Source organism: Urocampus carinirostris, chromosome 7, assembly GCF_059441175.1.
Source record: "Urocampus carinirostris isolate Australia breed hairy pipefish chromosome 7, RoL_Ucar_1.0, whole genome shotgun sequence".
In the NCBI taxonomy this organism is placed as follows: Eukaryota; Metazoa; Chordata; class Actinopteri; order Syngnathiformes; family Syngnathidae; genus Urocampus; species Urocampus carinirostris.
In genome coordinates, this window is record NC_142355.1 from 32,706,845 (window position 1) to 32,730,143 (window position 23,299).

The 23,299-nt window shown below is 41.4% G+C and overlaps 1 protein-coding gene across 1 annotated transcript in view; it reads left to right on the top strand.

The window, feature by feature from the left end:
* Positions 1-23,299, top strand: part of tead4 (TEA domain transcription factor 4) — a 54,254-nt gene that overhangs the window by 26,977 nt on the left and 3,978 nt on the right. The window contains exons 3-10 of the mRNA XM_088340627.1: positions 129-193; positions 2,922-2,993; positions 5,434-5,568; positions 6,684-6,727; positions 6,980-7,041; positions 7,139-7,269; positions 9,678-9,851; positions 18,282-18,422. Of these exons, the coding sequence (XP_088196753.1) occupies positions 129-193; positions 2,922-2,993; positions 5,434-5,568; positions 6,684-6,727; positions 6,980-7,041; positions 7,139-7,269; positions 9,678-9,851; positions 18,282-18,422 (824 nt within the window). The remainder of the gene's footprint in view (positions 1-128; positions 194-2,921; positions 2,994-5,433; positions 5,569-6,683; positions 6,728-6,979; positions 7,042-7,138; positions 7,270-9,677; positions 9,852-18,281; positions 18,423-23,299) is intronic.

Genomic DNA, 23,299 nt, shown 5'->3' on the forward strand with positions numbered 1-23,299 from the left:
ACCAGGGTAGAGGCGGTGCTTAAGTGCCTCTTATTCGTTAATGTAACAAAATTACACAGATTTTACACATATTTTTGAAAAAAATCCATCAAAGACACATCTTTAAAACTGTTTTCTAATTCTTCCAGGACGGAATGAGCTGATAGCACGCTACATCAAACTCCGTACTGGAAAAACGCGGACCAGAAAGCAGGTGAGTCCACCATGGCCAACATCACTCGTGAGCCGTCCCTATTTTTGAAGCTCTTGGCCAAGTCAGCCCCTGCTGAGTGATGCCCCTGACTCCCCCGGGTAACGTCCCTGAAGTTGTGTCCCGACCACTGATGCCAACGGCAGCAACGGGATCGTGTGTTGCTTTCTTATGTTAGAAGCTTTCGGAAAACGGGCGAGGGATTTGCAACGTTATCCTTCGGCGGGGCATCCGATATGCAAAGACTGCTGTAGGAGGGGGGGGGGACAATGATGGATGTGCAGGGATCAAGACCCCCGCTCGGTTATCTGGCACGGTCACTGTGATGAGAGATGCAGCGAGGGACCACAGACTGTGACCGAATCAGATCGGTCCGGTAACAGGCGACTTCTTTGATACCAGTGATTGCTTCCGTACAACAAACGGTGCGCGCGGATCCTCAAAAAGTCTTAAAAGGCATTGAATTCATTATTCTAAAAATTAGGCTTTATTGGCATTAATTTTCCATCTTAAAAATGTTAACACATGAAAAAGATTTGTACTAGTTTGAACTAAAAAGGTTTTGTAACAAATATCAATTGTCTCTTTTGATAATTCACTGATTTACTTTTCAACATTGCGTGACCACAATTACTGAACTATCAAAACAGCGATGTGGTTTCAGTCGGGCTTTTCCTACCGGACGCATGTCCTAGGTCTACCCACCACAGATAGGTACAGAACACTAGATTTTTTAGTGCGCTGTAGCAGCCCGCTTACATTGGTAGGGTCAACGTTTCTGTTAAGGCAATGTATGTACATTAAAAAGAAATCATAACTTATAATAATTTTACAACCAATTTTTATGCAAGTAACTTTTTTGTCAACGTCAATGCACACTGTTAAATTAAATTCAAAAGCAGAAAAATACATTTTAAAATTTTTATCAAAAGCGAACAATTCATTAAAATAAGAATTTATTAAAAATTATTCTAATTATGTTCGGCACGGCGGCTGAGTGTTTAACGCGTCCGCGTCACAGTTCTGAGGTAATGGGATCAAATCCAGCTTCGAGACTTCCTGTGCGAAGTTTGCATGTTCTCCCCATGCTTGCGTAGGTTTCCGCCGGGCACTGCAGTTTCCGCCCACATTCCAAAAACATGCATTTCAGGTTAATTGGCCGGTCCAAATTGGCTGGCAACCAGTTCAGGGTGTCCCCTGCCCACTGCCCGAAGATAGCTGGGATGCGCTCCAGGACCCCCACGACCCGACTGAGGATAAACTGTGCAGATAATGGATGGATGGATATTCAAATTCCAACAACTGCATTGAGATTTCAACACTTTATAGGAAACTCATTAAAAAAACTAAAACAAATTTGGGTCAGGATTCCATTTTAAAATCAGTGTTATTAGGATATTTTAAGATTTTTTTTGTAAACGTCTATCTTTCTTTGACAACATTTTAATTTTATTTTGCAAATCAAGGTAAATGAGAAATAACCATATACAGGCACACATAACCACATACACAACCAAATATAGTCACTCGCCAGTCTAGGCTAAAAAAAAAACAATAAAAATACTGTATAAAACATTTAAAAAAAGAAAAAAACACAAAGTTAAAGTAAGTTATTCATCTAGTTTAGACGTCTACTGGAGTGACCATCTATAGTATGGCCAATTACTACATGAAGAGTTAAAAGTATAAAATGGTTCTAGAAAACCTGAAAGAGGAGCGTTTTACCAGATTTTTCTTTCACTTCCACCTTGTAAATCAGGGAAAGCGAGACTGCCAATGTGGTGCAGCCTTGTTTTTAAAAATATTGACACAATGTAAACGACCAAGAGGAGCATGGAGCAACTAGAGCTACTTGAGCTTTCAACATAAAGACATAATGAGAGTCTGAGGTACGGTGTTGAGTGCAACCATAGGCAGCACAATGAGCTGGTATGCTCTTTTGGATTTTTTGGCTCTGTCCACATGTACTGGAAGATTCTGATAGGTTGACCAGACTAGCTTATTCTCGCAGTAGGCACACTGCTCGTATCTAGCCTTCTGTACATATCTTTGCTATCCAAATTACGCATACGGATGGAGACGTTTAATTTGGACCATTGGAAAGTGTAAATTTAATGATAGGTGGCTGTCCGACAAACGTTTTTCACCATGGCTAAAAGCTGTGCTACTCGGCTGCAGGCTATGACTTGTTGGTAACCGTTACTATTATTGTTCGCTGCTCCTGCTTCATCCTTCAGTGTCACTCGGCTTCCACGGCTGGTTAGGTCTCATGTTTTTAGTTGCTTCTCAGATTAGTCAAAAAAACTTCTCTGACCAACTCCAACTTTTGGCTCTTTTTAGCCACTCCGTTTGTACCCAACTTTCGTTGTTGCACGCAGGGATTCACACAAATTTTAATGTCCTTAAGTTCACTAAAATTCATGGTTGCTAGCACTTGAAAATTTGCAATTGGCCTTTCAAATTTTGCAAAGTGATATCTTTCGGTATTTCGTTGTGCGTCAAATTCACTTGTTTCGGCTCCCTTCTGAGCTACAGCGACCTCCAGTGGCCATTTAGTACACACTTACTTTAAATGTCATTGCTTTCATGTAAAAAATATTTATTTTTCTGAAATATAAAAGTTTTTATTCATACTCCTGAAATTATCTACCTACCTACCTACTTAATCTATATATTTTTTAATTGTTTCTTTTTTATTCATTGAAATTATCTTATTTTTCTCAAACTCCAGGTGTCTAGTCACATTCAGGTGTTAGCCCGACGGAAGGCCAGAGAGATCCAGGTGAAGCTGAAAGTGCGCTACGTGAGTCAAACTTTTTTTCCTTTTCTATGATTTATGTCTGCAATATGCGTGTACTTGGAGAAACAAGTTTCATTCCTAAACATACTTTGAACTCACAACACGAGTTCTAACTGAAGTCACCATTTTTGATTGAAACCGGAATAAATCGTTTTTTGTTTGTTTAGCTTAAATATAAAAAAACAAACCAAGTACATTTTTCCAAAATTGAATCTCACCACAGGTTTACCATGTTTTTGATAAAGTGAACTTGACTTGACCTAGTGGTGTTACTTCATTCATTTTTAAAAAAAAAATACTCAATTAATTCCAATAACAAGCAAACTCATGTACTATTCCATGAAAACCATTTTTTTCCAAGAGTCGTAGGGTTTAGAGATCTGTAATTATACCACACAACTCGCAGAAGCTTACATGTTTGGCTGCCATATTTCTACTTCGGAAGCCTGAATGGCCATTTTGCAAAAGTCGTCTCAGTGGTGCTTTGAGCACTTCACGGACACTTAAAACTTAGTCCTGCATGTGATAGTTGCCATCCGCTTTTGTTACTGTTTGCTTCTCTGTGTAATTAAAGCTTGCTTCGACCTTCAGTGTCACTCAGCTGAGGCCTGTGAATCCGGCGTCTTCCACTTTAGTTTTTTATGGTTCTCCAATTACACCAGCTCTGATCAACTCCACCTATTGGCTCTTTTCAATCGCTCCGGGTGTATCCAACTCTTTCTCAGGGACCAACACTAGGTTTAATATCCTTTCGCTGACTTTAATTTATTCTCGCTTACACAAGAAAATATAAAAGTAGATTTCCAGATTTTGCAAAGTGGCTTTCTTCGGGCTTCCGTAGTGTATCTTGCTCGAATGCTTCAGCTATTTACACTCAGTGGCCTGTTTGCAATCCAGATGGGGGACATTTGTGCATTCAAATTCCCGTAACAAAGTCTGTCTGATGAAACCACAGCCGCTAAAGTTTTTAAACGCGATGCTTCATGAAACCTAATTCAGGAAGCCCCCAGGCGTCCCTGTACGCACTTATGAGTTAAACACAATTGTCAGGGAACAAATTAATCCTCTTGTAACTCCCCCTACAGGAATAAACGCACAAACCTCTCCCAGTCTCTCCAATACTTTCTCAGTTTGCATTTCTCCCCGGCATAGCATCCAGGGCGAGCTGGCTAATCTTGGCAGTAGTGCTCTATATGATGGAAGGGCGCATTTGACATACTCTTTTGCTGTAACCGAGATCCAGAGAGCTCCCGGCTCCATATTTTAGCTATGCCTTGCCGGCAAGAATGCGGCCAGTGGCCTTGCCGCTAAAGTCGATGTGCTTTTAGGAAACCGCCGTGGATTTAGACGGCGGCATATCACGTTGCCACAAAGCAGAGGGGCAGACGCTTGACCGGCATCTGGCAATCTTGTTTTCTTTGGTGGCATTTGCACGTTACCGGTTTAATGATTACATCATGGGGTGACTTTGTTTGAACTCTGCAAAATAATATCTCTATACCTAAGTCCATATCACCCCTAGTGCAGGGGTCCCAATCTCAATTGGGGCCCTTAGGATTATATTTTGAGGCCTTAATATGAAAGTTAAAGGGACGGTGTGTATCATTTTCCCACTATTTGCTGTATTCTGTCGTGCCACCGAGTGCTAAAAGCACAATGGAAGAAGAAAAATTACAGGGACTCAAAGTGACCAGAACGCACCTTATTACTTTTTCAAAAGAGAAATAAAAAGAAGAAAAAAGAAATTCAAAAAGAAAAAGAGGAAAGGCCAAAAAAAAAAGTCTCTTTAGTTCATTTCCTTTTTTCTTCATTTTTCTCCATTTTACTTTAAAAACTGCAAAAATATTTTTCATATAGATTGTTTTGTTTTACGTTTTTTAAACTACATTATGAAGCTGGGCAGCACCGCGGCTGTGTAGTTAGCACGCAGTCCTATAGCGTGGGTGTCCAGGATTCAAGACCAACTCCCGCAGCTTCCCCATGTGGAGTTTGCATGTTCTCCCGGTGATTGCTTGGGTTTCCTCCGGGCACTTCGATTATCTCCCACATTCCAAAAACATGCATGTCGGATTAATTGGCCGGTTCAAATTGCCCCAAGGTGTGAATGAGAGAGTAAGTTGTCTGTCTTTTCCCCGAGGAGCTCATTGTTTATGAATATATTTCTTTAAATATTTCCTGTATTATACCAAATAATAACGAAAATAAGAGAAATATTTTAGCTGAAAACATGATTACTTTTTCAATATTTTTAAATAAAAAGTATTCTTACTGTAAGCATTTTTTTTTGTCTGTCGTCTAAATGTTTTATTTAGTGAAATTCTTAAATATCATTAGTGCTGCAAAATGGCTTCAGAACTTACAGGTTCCATACGAGCTTCGCTTGAATAATTGCTCAATGACACCCATGCGTTACTTTGTCCTTCTTTCTGTCTTCCATGCGTAGGACCAGGCTGCCAAAGACAAGGCGTTACAGAGCATGGCCACCATGTCTTCGGCCCAGATCATCTCGCCCGCAGCCTTCCAGAACAAGATGGCACTTCAGGGGCTCTCCCGGCCCCCGTATCCCACGACTGGTGGAGTAAGTCAATAAACAGTTTTTCACAGTATTTTGGAATCTAAATCTGACAGTGAACAGAAACAGAGCTACAAAGTTTACGAGGATCTCCAGGATCCAAAGACATTTAAGTTCTTCTAGCACAGTCTCTACAACATCCCTGTACATTATGTTGAAACACTATCTAGAGACGAAACACAAACTAGTACAAAAACTATCTCTAACTAAACAAAACATGAAACAAATGACAGCGGGGTATATGTTGGAATACCAACAAGTTCTAACTGAACAAAACACAAAAGTAAGAGGATACCTGGAATATGTTACATTGAATACATAGAACAACTATGTACTGAAGTTGTAACACTAACTAGCTGTAACAGAACAAAACATGAAAAAGAGACAACGCAGAATATGTCAATGCAATATGTCTTACTTTGTATGGAGTAGAGGTAAGATCAGAGTCAGGCAAAATTACCCTTCCTGCTCCCAAGTCTTCACTATTAAAATGTTAGAATTCAGTTTGCTTCAGGCTCAGTACCTCAAAAGATTTGTTGGGCTCGGGCTAGTTTGGGCTTTAATACCAGCGACCCCGGGTTGGAACGGGCTGGATTTTTTTCAAGGCCAATGTTACCTCTAATATGGACAACTCATATAAATAGATACAACTGTGGCATTTTTGCCTTGGAGACTGAAAATAAAATGGAATTGTCCCGGAGAAATGAACCAATACTTATGAGGCTTTTTTTAGAAAGTAAGTCGGAGTTTGTACGTATCATTTGCCTCTGTACTACAAGTCCCACAGTTCTTTGCGGCATCAACAATATCCGGGGTGAGGGAAAGTGCACTGGTGCATGAATTTGCACGAAAAATAACAGATTAATTATTGTATTACACTAAAATATATATATATATATATATATATATATATATATATATTTATAATATGAGAGAGAGAGAGAGAGAGGGATAGATGTATATATAGATATACGTAAATACAGTGTATAGATAAATTTATATAAATATGTTTTTAGTTCACGGAAATTCACTTAATTCGGGTGATTATGGAATTAATTAACCATGAAAATCAAGGACATTCTGTATAATCTTCCATTCTTTTTGTTCTTCTGTCCTTCCAGTTTTGGCACGGGGCTCTCCCAGGTCAACCGGGAGGCCACGAAGAGTGAGTGAATCGGCCTCCGCCTTTCCGATCTTAGCTTTCACGTCTAATCCGACCCGCTGCATCAGATGCATTCGGGATCGGGTGTACAAATTAAAGCGTTAAACGATAAAGTCAGCTGTCAGACGTCAGGCATGCCGCCTTGCCCCCTGCGCCTTTAGAGGTCGGGCGCTCCAATTAGTATATGAGACGGGGTCACAAGGCAGCCACGCTTCCTAACATGCCTCTCGTTTTTTTCCCCCTCTCTGCCTTCAGCATTAAGCCCTTTTCCCAACAGGGTTACGCCATGCAAGGGTCCGGCCCGCCCCCCATAACAGGTGGGTTTCCTTTCCCCCTCGTTCCCGTTGTGTTGACAAATGCAGCATCATGTATGAACAATGATATGAAATATACAACGTATATTTTACTTCCTAGGTTATGAAAGCACCGCAGGGCTGTCCATGTCACCTAGCGCCCCCCCATGGCAGGGGAGATGTATCGCCAGCTCCAAGCTTCGAATGCTGGAGTTCTCTGCCTTTCTAGAGCAACCTCAAGACCCAGAGACAGTAAGTGGGGAGAAAAACGTAAAATTAAGGCATACATAAGCTTTTTTTATCCAGATTCATATCATTCAGATTTAAATGATCATTCTAATTCTAAAGGTAGTACAGTGCACCCAAGGACACGGCAACCTTGGTTTATGACGTTTTCACTTTACGGTCAAGTCAAGTTTATTTGTATAGCCCTTAATCACAAAGAGTCTCAAAGGGCTCCACAGACCACAGATTATTGCAGACTACAGACTATTATTACACCATCCCCTGATCTAAAACCAACATGAGGGCAAGGAAAACCTCAAACATGAGGAAAATGAAGAAACCTTGAGAAGGGACTGCACATGAGGTAATACCCCTTCCAGGATGACCAGACAGCAATGGATGTTGCAATAACGAATAATAAACAAATATTGTCCACACGAATAGTAGGTTATTCATATGCTATAGAATAGAAGTGTGTTTGAATTAAAATTAAACATTTCCACTGAGGTTGCAGATCGAATCTCATGGGAGAGAGCATTCCACAGCACCCGGGCCCGAATGGAGAACCCTCTCGAACCTGCAGATTTCTTCTTGGCTCTTGGGATCACTAGTAGAACAGCGTTTTCAGAGCGAAGGCTCCAGACTGGAACATAGGGGGAAATTAAATCTGAAAGATATGAGGGAGCAAGTTCATGCATGATTGTGTATTATACCAACAGAACCTTACAATCACATCTTAAGATAGCAGGGAGCCAATGGAGTTTAGCTAAAATCGGGGTCATGTGATCAAACTTTCTTGTCTTGGTTAAAAGCCTGGCTGCAGCATTCTGTACCAGCTGAAGGCTCTTGAATTTGGACTTAGGGAGACCGGAGAGTAGTGCATTACAGTAATAGAGACAGGAGGTAACAAACGGTGTGGAATACAATTTCTTTCTGCCCCTTTCTATAACATTTTCCCCACCTTACAACAACAAAAACGTTGAAAATTATCGTGTAAAATGCTGATCTACTATTTGTCACAGTGTCATGAAAATGCTGATATGTCTCTTCGCATCTCATTAGCTGCACGGCTTATCCTCAGTTAGGTTGCGGGGGCTGCTGGAGCCCATACCAGCAATCATCGGGCAGTGGGCAGGGGACACCCTGAACTGGTTGCCAGCCAATCGCAGGGCACACAGGGACAGACTATTCGCTCGCTCATTCACACCTAGGGACAATTTGGACCGGCCAATCAACTTGAAATGCATGTCTTTGAAATGTGGGAGGAAACCGGAGTGCCCGGAGGAAACCCACGCAAGCATGGGGAGAACATACAAACTCCACACAGGAAGTCCGGTAGCTGGATTTGAACCCACACAGGAGGTTCCCAAGACCTTAGAACTGTGCCGCACACGCGCTGCTCATGCTGATATGTGATTGTCTAATTTCACTCCCATTCCCTTTGCCTCCATTCAGTTCAGAATCAAGTGTCCTTCATTAGCCTTTAAGAGTTAGTGCTAATCATTACTGTATTTATTTGATATGTGTCCCAAGACTTGCAGTGATGCTAAAGGGAGAGGCAAAAGATAATCATCAAGATCATCAAGAATTATGGAGAAGGCCCACAAATACCTACAATCATTAAGTTGCATAGCCTTAATCAATCAAGGAATGGGACAATTATAAAGGAAAAACAGGTGATTAAAGTAACAAGGTCTTCTAAGGCCATGACGTTCTTGCAAGTTGTTGAAATCAGTTTTCATTTTATTCTGCCATCTCCTTATCCCCTCGGCTCAAGTTCCATCACACCAATGGTCGAGAAAATTTCATTTATCCTTTACATGTATATGTAGATCAAATTCATTTCTTTATTTTTTAAGCTTCAGGTCCATGGTTATCACGTTTTTGCTTCTCCCTTTAGCATCCTTGAAAGTCTTGGGACCCATAGCAAAACAAATGAGTGTCTTACACAAAATTCTGAGCAGAATAAAGAGAAAAAAAAGAGCATTTCGGGAAGGAGTTTAGCCAATCGCATATCGGCGTCTTCTTAATCTTGTGATGCAAACCGATGGCAGAACAGCATCTCATATAATATTGACCAATAGCAGACAGGCGTCTTCGAGATGTATGAGGAACTTGAATCATATGCACAATTTGGTACGCTTTTGGGCACTCGAAAATGCCATAACAAGGGTCAGAAAACATTGTCTTCCACATGGCCGTAACCTGGGGTCCTACATTGACTCAATCGTTTTGGCATCAGAACAATAGAATGAGATCCATTACAAGCATGGAATCCTATCTACAATGTTCTTGAGCACAATACACTGTACAACTGCCACAGTGAATTTGTATGTATTCATCATTTATCATTAATATTTTGTTCTTCGCATTGTTCTCCTTTCAATTTAATCTTTGTACGATTTGTATAAAGGCCATTCATTCATTCTCCCCAGTTCAACAAACACCTCTTCGTGCACATCGGCCAGTCCAACCCAAGCTACAGCGACCCTTACTTGGAGTCGGTGGACGTCAGGCAAATCTACGACAAATTCCCCGAGAAGAAAGGAGGACTGAAGGAGCTTTTTGACAAGGGGCCACACAACGCTTTCTTTCTCGTCAAATTCTGGGTAAAACTTGATCGATGTCATCATTCTGTAAACGCGTTTGAACCGTCGGTAAATCTTCAAATCGGGGACACTAACCCAAAGTCACTCAGGTGAAGTACGATACCTTACGCCGGTAATGTTTTCATGCACCTGTCGTCTGTTAATGGTCCCGCCGTGTTAACTGTGTTGTGAGAGCTTATACATTGCAGTCGAAGGACACTAAGGACGATTCTGATAGTATAGCGCCGTCCTTGCTGTGAAAAAAGGGGCACCCATGGCAGAGATTACTTGTGAGACTGGCAGCTCTGAACTTCAGCGGAGGAAATGTGAGCCCGGGCACCTGTCCCTGTGTGATTACACCCCAGTCTCACTTTTTTGCGCCCCCCTCTCCTCCTACTGATGTGGCTATTTTTAGAGCGACTCCGCCCTAAAACAGACGTACAGAACCGTCAGGGAGTAAAGACTTATTGTTGAAGTCCACTTACATTGAACGTTGCAGAAATTTATGTTGTCCCCGTACCAGCATGTTGGGGTGCACAGGTCTCAACCAATCATCAACAAGCCCAATTCTGTTTTATATATCGATCCCTAGTGGTTTAAGATACAGTACTTCAATCATTAAAAAACTCATAGATTTAGAAATTTGTAGGTATATTACACACCCTTTGAGAAGCTGACATGTTTGGCCGCCATCTTACTAATATGGAAGTCCGAATGACCATTTTGCGAAGAAAGCTTATCCCAGCGGTGCGTTTAGCATTTAACAGCCACACACAACTGAGCCCTGCGTTTGACGCTCACTGAGCCCCTTGATTCAGACATCTTCCACTTTTTTTCACTGCTTCCTTCTCCAGCCACTCATGTCAGCCTCTTGGCTGCAGACTATAGTTCCCCACCAGAGGCTATTCCTGCTTTGTCCCAGTGTCACTCGCCTTCCACAGATGGTAATGCAAGCGAGCGTCACTGATATCTGGAATTTAGGCATCTTCAAATTTCTTTTTTCAACAGAGTTCCTTCTCTCACCACTCATGTTATCCGCTTGACTATGGCTTGCGGCTAGCAGATATTAATATGGTGTGCTGCTCCTGCTTTTTCTTCCACGGAAGAGTCCTGTAATTCGGGGGTCTTAAACTTGTCATCTTTGACTTTTTTCCAGTTTCCTTCTCTAGCCACCCATGTTAGCGCCTTGGCCACAGGCTGTGGCTTGTCGCTGGCTGCTATTGTTATTGTTTGCTGCTCTTGCTTTGTACCTTACTACTACTCGCCCGTGATTCAGGCATATGGCACTGGTCATCTTAATTTTTCTTTCCCCAAAATTTCCTTCTTTAGCCCCTTACTTAAGCCACTTGGCTGTGGGCTACAGCTTAATGTAAGACAGTATTGTTATTGTTAGCCGATCCTGTTCGCCTTTCAGTGTCACTAGCCTTTGTTGGCGGAGACAGTATGGTCTTGCCACATGATCAAATTCTGGGAATTGGACCGAGTATTTGGACAAACACAAAAAAAACCTGGAGAGCAGTTCAGTTGAGGACTTTTATTAAAAAGTTACAAATTAGAATAAAACAGCGTATACGCTGGGCTTGTGATCAAGATAGAGTCATCCCTCCTAAAAGTAACCGAAAAATGGCTGACCAAAGATTTTCTAGGAAAGAGTTGTGGATTGGCAAAATGGAAAATGAAACTTAACCAGGCAAAGGAAGGAACTCACATCTTCACCAGAGAAAAAAAACTTGTTAAAACTGGACCCAGATGGATTTTGAAGGTTGTATGATAAGATAAAGGCAGATTAATCAGGAGACCATTGCTGGGAAGGTACTGAATGAAAGGATACATTCAAACGCCATATTTATACAGAAAGTAGATACTTCATTAAAAATTGTGGATGAACAATGACTAGGAACGAAATTATTAAATAGTTAAATGATAAAACAATAAAACTAATATAACAAGAAAGCAATTGGGATTACATATTCAGTGACACCTTTTAATACACCTTTCACCACTTGAGTTGATTCAGATTCCTGGCTCTTGACAAATTCTGGTTTTCTCTACCTTCTCTTGCCTCTTTAGCAGCTTCTCCTACTAGCTAATAAAGTAAGCCAATCACAAAAGCTCTAACCAACTCCAGTTATTGGTTCTTTTTCAACTACTCCAAGTGTTTATTATTAACCGTTTTTGGGATGAACACTAGCTTTCATATCCTGCTGCTATTTGAGTCTTTGTTATTAATTCTGGATGTAGCCTTCCGAATTTTGCAAAGTGCTATCTTTCGGGCTTCCGTAGGTTGTCTTCTTCAAATGCACACGCTTCAGCTCAATTTCAAGCTACAACAACCTCTAGTGGTGAATTATTAGACACCGTCACTTCAAAGCCACAGCACTGACAAGGAATTAACAGATTATCATGTACTCGGCATGGCAAGAAGGGACAACATTAGATGGTGTTTAGAGACCCATGTTGTGTCTCTTACTTATGAAACTATTTTTGATATCAACAACAACTCGAGGGATCAGCAGAACGTTAAGTTAAAGGCTTTTCCTGTTTGATATTGGATAGGATACAAATAGGAAAACAATTAATGTTTTCTCATTTTAGCAACACTGCAATTATTTGTAGATCAGATAGCTAATAAATTAAAATCTGAGAGAGAATTGGAGCATTGTGGATGGGAATTCAGCAAAGAGCATTTTATCCTCTTCTTGATGCCGTTACACAGACCAATAGGAGACCAGCATCTAATTACGTCGACCAATAGCAAACAGGCACAAATGAGGCACGTGACACGCACAGTCATACGTACCAACACCACAAAGCGAAATATAAGATGTTTAAGTAGTATGTTCTGGAACATGCCATAAGGGGGGGAGAAAAAAAAAACATGTATTCCACATCATAGCGTGAAAATATTCATAGGGACACCCTAGCCTCGGGGTCTACTGTATAAAAATATTTAAAAAAAACTAGTTTGCTGTTCATTTGATAATCTATTAGTTGGTATTCATTCATTCATTCATTATCTGCACCGCTTATCCTTAGTAGGGTCGCGGGTGTGCTGGAGCCCATCCCAGCCATCCTCAGGCAGTGGGCAGGGGACACCCGAACTGGTTGTCAGCCAGTCGCAGGGCACACAGGGACAGACAATTCGCTCGCTCATTCACACCTAGGGACATTTTGACCGGCCAGTTAACCTGACATGCATGTTTTTGGAATGTGGGAGGAAACCGGAGTGTCCGGAGGAAACCCATGCAAGCACGGGGAGAACACGCAAACTCCACACAGCAGGTTCGATCTCATGACCTCAGAACTGCGCCGTACACGCACTAACCACTGTGCTGCCGTTCTGCCCCTCATCTCATCTCATCTCATTAGCTACACCGCTTATCCTCAGTAGGGTCGCGGGGTGCTGGAGCCCATCCCAGCAATCATCGGGCAGTGGGCAGGAGACACCCTGAACTGGTTGCCAGCCAATCGCAGGGCACACGGGGACAGACAACTCACTCTCTCAATCACACCTAGGGACAATTTGGACCGGCCAATTCACCTGAAATGCATGTTTTTCTTGGAATGTGGGAGGAAACCGGAGTGCCCAGAGGAAACCCACGCAAGCATACAACATACAAACTCCGCACAGGAAGTCTGGAGCTGGATTTAAACCCACGCAGGAGGTTCCCAAGACATCAACTGTGCCGCACATGCGCTAACCACTTCGCCGCCGTGCTGCCCGTTCTGCCCCTATTAGTTGGTAATTGATCGATAAATGAATGCCCCTTTGTGTGCAATATAATGTCTGGTGCTGAGCTTTTTCAGTCAAAGGTATATTCCTCGAGGGCCACAACTTGGGCGGAGCGGCTGGAAAGGGCTCACCTGTATTGACTATCGCCGTCGTTAGAGGTTGTCCGGTAATTGCCATTGCCACGCTAAGTTAGGTTTTTGTTTCCTGTTTCTGGTTTGAACATTTTGTTTGTTGGTTTGAGATCACTTGTTAGTTTCTTACTTTATTCCTGGGCCTCCTTTCCTGCTTTCATGCAGATGGGTCCATTTGCAGTTTGTAACATAAATGTACCGGCAAATGTCGTCCAGGCTAATTGTAAAATACACATAGGAGCAGCCGCATCGCAAATGTCAAGTTGAAAGTGCCGCTCTGCCTCTCCGTGCCCGCCAGATGGCTTTTGTACGTATGGGGTTACCCTTCTTACATGTTGGACTTTCGCATTATTTATCGCGGCGGGATAAAGGACATTTATGAGTGACACCGTTTTGGAAGCGGTCTTGGACGGGCAGGCCTTTGGGAAGGGCAACTGGTCGGTGGCATTTGTATCAGTGCTTGAGGAGACCTGTCATCTATATATCATCGGAAAAAAGGGGAGTGGGACTGTAATGAAAGAACAGGGATTGAAATCGAGACGTCTGGTGTGAACCAGAAGAAGGGCTCAGTCCGTCAATTAAATTGGAAGTCTGCACACTAACCTACAGTTAGTTTCCCTTCTCGCTACATATTTGTAGTTAGTAACCTCGGTTATCTATTTAAAAGAAGACGAATTGGGACCGGCCTTAAGGAAAGTTGATAACCGAACATCAATCAATTGACAACTTTCAATTTAGACTTAAACTGGAATCTAAAACACTAACTTACTAAACCTGTCAGGTTCTGGTGTGGTCGGAGACGTAGCTCCCTTTAACGTAGACACAACATAAGAGAAAGTGTAAGAAACAGAACAATAAAGTTTACTGGGATTTTCAGAATTTAAAGACATCAGAGTTACTCCATCACATGCTCAAAAACACGTTTCAGCTGCATAATGTTGAAACTCTAACTACATCTAAATGAATGAAAGATGAAATAAAGAAAACGCAGGGTATGTTGGAACGCAAAGTTGCTTTCACAAAACATGAACAAAACAAAAGGTATTATTTGGAATATTTACTGGTTCTAACTAAACAAAACACAAAAGAAAGGATGAAAGGAACATACTGATGGGTGGATAGAACAAAAACAGCACATAATGTCTCAACATCAACCAGCTTTAAGAGAACAAAACATGAAAATACGACGACTCAAGAAACATTCCAACACATGGACACCGACAAGCTCTAACTTAACAAAACATGAAATAAAGACAGTGCATAGTATGTTGGGACAAAAAATGGACAAAAACATAGGAGGAAGAGAACACAGGCTATGTTAAAACACTTTCTAGCTCTAACTGAAAATAACATGAAAGCCAACAATGCATGATGTGTTGTAACACAAATGTGTACTGAAGAAAAACCTGATACAAGGGCAACACTGACGCTGTTGGGACTCGAATGAACTCTAACTAAACACAACTTGAAAGTAAAAGCACAGGATATGTTAGAACACTAATTTTAACTGAACAAAAGACAAAAGGAAGACAATGCAAGATATGTTGGGACACTTTCTCCAACTGGACAAAACATGGCAGAACACAACTAAGATATGTTGAAACATTAACTAGCTCTGACTGAACAAAACGTGAAAGGAATACGATGCAGATTACTCCAACAAAACAAAATAACTCTTTGTCTGGGTATCGTTTGTTAATGCTACATCCATTGCAGCCTGGTCATCCTGGAAGGGGGATACCTCATGTCCAGTCCCTTCTCAAGGTTTTTTTATTTTCCTCATGTTGAGGTTTTTGAGTTTTTCCTTGCCCTCATGTAGGTTTTAGATCAGGGGATGGTGTAATAATAGTCTATAGTTTGCAATAATCTGTGCAGCCCTTAGACTCCTTGTGATTAAGGGCGTCACAAATAAACATGACTTGACTTGACATATCTTTTAAGTCATCAATGGGCATAATTCCACTGAAAGTTCCAAGACACAGAACATGGAAGAATATAGTACAGAACATACAAAAGTAAAATCTAAAAAAGAAAGATCTTGAGTTTCTTTAATGTTTATTTGATTTATTATTTTCTGTTTTCGAAGGGTATGATAATAAATCTTTTTTTTTTAACTTAAAAAAAATTAAAAAGATCAACATATGAATCAATTGTCATCCATCCATTATCTGCACCGCTTATCCTCAGTAGAGTCACGGGGGTTGTGGAGCCCATCCCAGCTATCTTCAGGCAGTTGGCAGGGAACATCCTGAACTGGTTGCCAGTCAGTCACAGGATGCACAGAGACAGACAACTCACTCGCTCATTCACACCTAGGGACAATTCGGACCGGCCAATTAACCTGACATGGATGTTTTTGTAATGTGGAGGAAACCGAAGTGCCCGGAGGAAACCCACGCAAGCACGAGGAGAACATGCAAACTCCAGACAGATGGTTCAATCTCATGACCTCAGAAATCTGCCGCACACATGCTATCCACTGCGACGCTGTGCTTCCCATCGATTATCATATTTTTCAATATTAGATGAGAAGCTCTTACGCAGACATCTTGGAGAACATCTGGCAGGCCACACCTCGGCAGGTGTTGTCATGGCGACGCTGACAGGCCCATGAGCTGCCACCAAAACTATGGTCTTCCAAATTGAATCTCCAGCATAGAGGTGCTGTGGGCCACCGGCGACGCACCCTTCCACCCTCCTTAATGCCGCGAGCCCTGTCCTCACCGATTGTCGCACGCTTTTGAATTGCCCTGGGAATCCGATTTGAGCTGCCTCTGCTAAATTGTTGCACAGCCCTCCCGCTCGGCCTGATCCAATCAGCCAATTGTACGCCGATGATCGTAATTGGATGAATTCCCTCGCAGGCCGTAAGGCGGGCAGACGGTGCCTCGGCCAGGGTGGCCGAGCCCCCGGCGGGGACGAAGACAAATCAAGAAATTACGTCGGTCCGGGATGAAGACGAACGGGGCAATGAAGGGATGGGGAACCTTAAAGGTGTCTCTGCAGGACATTAGGGGGAGGCGGAGTAGGGACGAGGGGTGAAACAGGGACAGCTGTCATAGCGAGGACGGGTCTCGGCTTGAACCAAAATCAGATTACGCTCGAGGTGAAATATTCAAGGCGCTGGCATTCACCTTGATCGATCAAAGGGAAGCTTGTTTTTAACACGGATGGTTTACAAATTTGGTGATTGAGGGATGGGTTGGATGGATGGACGGATAACGGATGGATGGAAGGAATGGATTCACAGATGAATACATGGGTAAACAGAAAAGTATGGATAGTAGAAGGATACTATGGATGGGTCAGATGGATGGATAGATGCTGGAAGGATGGAAGGATAGATAGATGGATAGATAGATGAAAGGATTGATGTATGGATGAATACATGGGTAATAAATAAAGCATGGCGGCTGGATGGATAATAGAAGGATACTACAGATGGGTGAATGAATGGATAGATGGGCAGATGAATACATGTATTATAGAAAGATATGATGGAGAGATGGATGCTGGTTGAATAAATGGGTAATACGAGCCTATGTTGGATGGATGGATCCATGGATGAATGGTTGGAGGTCTGAATGAACAGAAGGGTACTTTGGATGGATGGGTGGATAGAAGGATACTACAGATGGATAATGGATTGGTGTGTCTGAATGGGCAATAGAAAGGTACTATGGATGGATGGATAATAGAATTGTATGATGATGGATGGATGGCTTTATAAACGGATAATATGGTAAGACGGATGGCAGATTTTTTCAAATGGGAAAAATATATTTTTATTTAAAACTGGCAAAAATGTTTCCATTTTTTTTTAATCTAAAATTTTAAAGATGGAGTAGTTTGAGGTGTCCTTAAAAGGTAAAAATAAATATTTTCTCTACTAAGTATGCTCAACTGAGTTCAAAGAGCCCATATATGTCTTTTCCCACTCTGCCTATGTGCTATTATCTTATGTTTACCCTTGGTGTTCCGGCCACGGAGCGCATTTCGCTGGGTAAATGAAATGGGGGGAGGAGAGTGATTTCACACGCGTGCTGGTGGGTTTCTTTTATCGTAGGATGAAAATGTCGAAAGTAAGAAAATGACCGTTTCAAATACCAACACAAAATGAAGAGATTATTTGAGTGTCTAGGAATTTCACACACTTGCTCGCTGATTAGTTTAGCCAGAAGATGGTGTCAGCAAGTAGAACATTTTTTTAAATCGATTCTTTAAATCGATTATTATAATCATAAGCAACATTACCTATTAAAGAGGCGTAATATTTTTTGCGTTCTAGTCCGAATTTCACCATGTCCACAGCGTGGCCACTCATTATTCCAAGCTAGGAAGACATGTAACCCTAAGAAAGCCTCAGTATCTTTGGAATCTCGAAGCTGCTTTGGCAGCCTTAGCCAAGATCAGCTGGGATTGTCACTTTGGATGCTTGCTGGCTTTGCAGGGAATTACGCTCCAGCTTGGCTGAGCTCAAAGATTCTTTGTCTATGCTGACTCCAGGAACCTCCACTTTTGAATATTTAGCGTTCTTTAATGTCTTTTCATGAAATTCAGTCCATCTATTTGCTTCCTTCAACCCAGGCGGACCTGAGCGTGAACCTACAGGACGACAGCAGCTTCTTCTACGGCGTCTCCAGCCAATACGAGAGCTCCGAGAACATGATCATCACTTCGTCCACCAAAGTCTGCTCATTTGGAAAGCAGGTGGTGGAGAAGGTTGAGGTAAGTTAGATGAGCAGATTATCGAATAGTGAAGATGTTAAACACAGGTTTTGTGTACATTTCTATTTTGGTCATGAGATGTGTTCCTAGAGGAGATGGATCTTCACATTATGAAATGTACAGTGGGGAAAAAAAAATCAAATTTTTGCATGTTCTTTCACTGTTTTAAACGGCAACTCCTAGTTGTGTAAAAATGCTAACTTAAAATAAAACACTATTGATTCAAATAATAAGCAAAAATAACATGATTTTTTAAGGACTTGTTGGTTCTGCAATTTGCATTTTATATGATAGAACTTAAAGTTGTCAAGTTTGGACGCCATCTTACTACTACGGAACCCCAAATAACCTTTTTGTTGAGGTAACTTTTCCCATTTAACAGTCACTTGCACCCCAAAGCTCAGCCCTGCAATTGATTACAAAGATTCATGTGAATCAGGAATCTTCCTGTTTTTTTCCTCACGGTATCCTTCTCTAGCCACTCACATCAGCTAATTAGCTGATGTGAGCTCGCCACTAGCCGCTAATGTTATTGTTAGCTCCTCCTGCTACGTCCTTCAGTGTCACTCACCTTCCGCAGTTAAATGTCACTTATTTCTGTGATTCAAGCATCTGCACTATTTTCCCACCAGTTCCTTCTCTAGCCACTCACATCAGATAATTAACTAATGGCTATAGCTCGCCACTAGAAGCAAATGTCATTGTTAGCTGCTCCTGCTTTGTCCTTTAATGTCACTCGCCTTACAAGGCAGAGTTTTGTGATTCAGGATTCTACAGCAATTTTAGTCTTTTACTGGTCTTTCTAGTATCTTCTCCAGCTAGCCGCTAAAGTTAGCGACTTATACCAACTCTGACCAACATTTAGGCTGCTCTGGGTGCATCCAGCTAACTCGGTCATTTGTTGTCACTGGCGGGTTTTAAAAGTAGCTCTCGTGTTCGGTCACTGCATGAAATCCTTGCTTAAAAATATGAAATATGCTTCTGAATTTCGTTATATCCTTCGGGCTTCCATGATGATTTTTCTCAAAACGCTCATGTGATAGCTCCATTATTTGCTAAAACAACCTCCAGTGGTGTATTGTTACACACTGTCACCATATTTTCAAATTATGGTGTAAAATTAATGACCAAGCACACTGGTTTAAGGAGGAGGGGGGCATAGCTGGCACTGCAGGGGCAAAGAAGCTCAAATGGTCTCCTGGAATGGTTCAAACCTCAGTTCTATTCTGCCAGGAAATTTAGGACACAATACCAAAACGCGGCCTCTACTTTCGTGTTCGGGGAAATCTTGAATCATTCTAGGAGCGCGTGAGTGCACATGATGTAAGAGTTTGCTGGATTCCTGCCAGCAAGCGCTTGTCAGGAAGTAGATGTGAAAAAGAAGAGAGAAAAAAGAAATCCCAGATGATTCACACTTGGGCTTCCCGTTAAACGGACACAATGGCGCCCCCCTCACCCACACCGGCTCCTGATGGATTGTACAATATAGCGTAAACACACGAGCAGCGCCTTGGGTTGAGGCCTCAGTCCGCCTGGCGATGACACGTAATGGCATCGTGATTTGGTTAGTCTTGTCAAGAGAATTATGTTTATTGTCGCAGCTAGCATGCTACGTGTCGCATTATATATGTTATATTGGGTTGCGTAGACCGGGGGTGGGCAAATGTTTTGAGTTGCGAGACGCATTTGGTTGAAACATTTGGCTGAGGGACAAAAATGATTGAGTGATTGGGTTATTTTGTATTTGCTGAAACTGAGTCTTGAATCAGAAACATACAAATACATAAAGTAAAAAGATCATGTTGGCCCACCTATTTGCTAGATTCCTGTTTTGAGTTGTGGTCCGCATTGGGTTGAAACATTTGGCTGAGGGACAAAAATGATTGAGTGATTGGGTTATTTTGTATCTGCTGAAACTGAGTCTTGAATCAGAAACATACAAATACATAAAGTAAAAAGATCACGTAGGCCCATCTATTTGCTGGATTCTTGTTTTGAGTTGCGGTCCGCATTGGGTTGAAACATTTGGCTGAGGGACAAAAATGATTGAGTGATTGGGTTATTTTGTATCTGCTGAAACTGAGTCTTGAATCAGAAACATACAAATACATAAAGTAAAAAGATCACGTAGGCCCATCTATTTGCTGGATTCTTGTTTTGAGTTGCGGTCCGCATTGGGTTGAAACATTTGGCTGAGGGACAAAAATGATTGAGTGATTGGGTTATTTTGTATCTGCTGAAACTGAGTCTTGAATCAGAAACATACAAATACATAAAGTAAAAAGATCACGTAGGCCCATCTATTTGCTGGATTCCTGTTTTGAGTTGCGGGCCGCATTGGGTTGAAACATTTGGCTGAGGGACAAAAATGATTGAGTGATTGGGTTATTTTGTATCTGCTGAAACTGAGTCTTGAATCAGAAACATACAAATACATAAAGTAAAAAGATCACGTAGGCCCATCTATTTGCTGGATTCTTGTTTTGAGTTGCGGTCCGCATTGGGTTGAAACATTTGGCTGAGGGACAAAAATGATTGAGTGATTGGGTTATTTTGTATCTGCTGAAACTGAGTCTTGAATCAGAAACATACAAATACATAAAGTAAAAAGATCACGTAGGCCCATCTATTTGCTGGATTCTTGTTTTGAGTTGCGGTCCGCATTGGGTTGAAACATTTGGCTGAGGGACAAAATTGATTGAGTGATTGGGTTATTTTGTATCTGCTGAAACTGAGTCTTGAATCAGAAACATACAAATACATAAAGTAAAAAGATCACGTAGGCCCATCTATTTGCTGGATTCCTGTTTTGAGTTGCGGGCCGCATTGGGTTGAAACATTTGGCTGAGGGACAAAAATGATTGAGTGATTTGGTTATTTTGTATCTGCTGAGTCTTGAATCAGATACATACAAATAAATAAACTATAAAGATCATGTAGGCCCATCTATTTTCCCGATATGGCTTTATACATGAAATGACATGAAAACGCCTACACAAACATGTTATAATTCATCTTATATTGTTATAACCTAAATATTTCACTAAATAAGTTTTGAACCATTCAGAATTAAAGCAGCGTAATATGTTAAACCTGTTCTTCAAAGGAATATATTGAAAAAAAATAATTTGATAATTGAAATATATGTAAAGTACAGAATAATCTGGCCAGTTAATTGTATGTTGGGCTGTGCATAGCGGACACTGGGGACTGTCAAGAACCAGAACAGGATCAGGACCCAAACGTGTGACGTTCTCAAACAAGCCTTTTATTTTACGGGAAATGGGGAGTCCTGTACGTTAGGCAGCTGTCTGGCCTGGGAAGACGGAAGGCCAGAGACCGACGAGATCGATTCCAATTTCCTGAGTTGATATCGCACAGATGGGGTCGATACCGGACAGGACGGAACAGACAGGATAGATAATGAATCAGGATATCGAAAATAAACAGGAGAAACTAGACGCGAATGAAAACCCGAGAAAATGATAAACAGGAGAAAAATAGACGGAAACAAAACTGGAAACCGAAATTAAACAGGACAAAATAAACAGAAACTATACCGGGCAGGAAATACCCAGAGGAACAGGACCGAGTCGAAACCCACATCTTGCAGGGCAGAAGTTTGTAGACGGGCTGACAAGGGAATCGTGACAGCGCTGAGCTTAAAATAGACAGAAAACTAATCTGGTAACGACACACAGGCGGGGCCAATTGGGCGCCATGGCAACCTTGACAGGGACAAGCGTGGTAGCACAAGTAAAAACATTAAAATAAAAAAATTGTATATAGTAAGTACTTCTTATGTGTGATATACCTTTATAATAAAGTGATATGTTTATTCAGTTTTTTTTAATATTAGGCAAATCCAAAAAGAGAATTCATAGGATCCTTATTTTGACTATTATTGCGCACTATTATTTATTGTTTCGACTATTATTGTATTTTCCGCACTATAAGGCGCACCGGGTTATAGGGCGCACCCCCAAAAAATAGTTTTTGGTCCTATATTTTCCATACATATGGCGCACCAGATTATAAGGCGCTACAATGGAAACGTCGACAAAACAGTCAGATAGTTCAGTCAAACTTATTACCCCTTAACATTCCCAAAGCTTGCAAGGAAGCAAATACGTGTCTCAGACATGTACGGAAACAGTGTCTGTACGATGTCACCAATCACTCAAATGCATCGTTCCAAATATCATTCGGAAGGTTTAAGTCTTGGGATTCAAGAAATGCCAAACATTTCTTAGTTTCCATTTTATTTTTTGCTGGCAACTGTGTGGACAGCAAAGTAAGAATTTTATTGTGCAGGGAAACGGGGTTCTTTACTGTGCATATGACAATAAACACTTTGAATTGAATTTAGTTTAAAAATAGACTCATCACAGAAACATCAAGATCGTTCTAAAACAAGATACCGGGAAAATATAAATCCGCATAGCTCACCTAAGTTCTCTTGCAGCCATCACGTACAACAATGATACGTAACCATGGTCTTCTTACAACCGTGAGTGTAGTAAATCCAGGAGAGTAAAATATTCACAAATACAGAATAGTAAAAAATGTTTTCTCTATGCCGTAGTGCAACCCAACGTGTGATTCACATTCATCTTTTTCGGCCAATTGCAGGCTTTGTTTTGCCCTTTTAGCCTATGCGAGCCTGTAAATAATAAAAAGGATCCGCCCCTTTTACCTCCGAATAACTTTAGCCAATAGTGACTGATTCAAATGATGATTGACACGTCTTTTTTGGCCAATTGCAGGCTTTGTTTTGCCATTCAAGCCAATGCCAGCCTGTAAATGATAAAAAGGATCCTCCCCTTTACCTCCGAATAACTTTAGCCAATAGTGACTGATTCAAATGATGATTGACA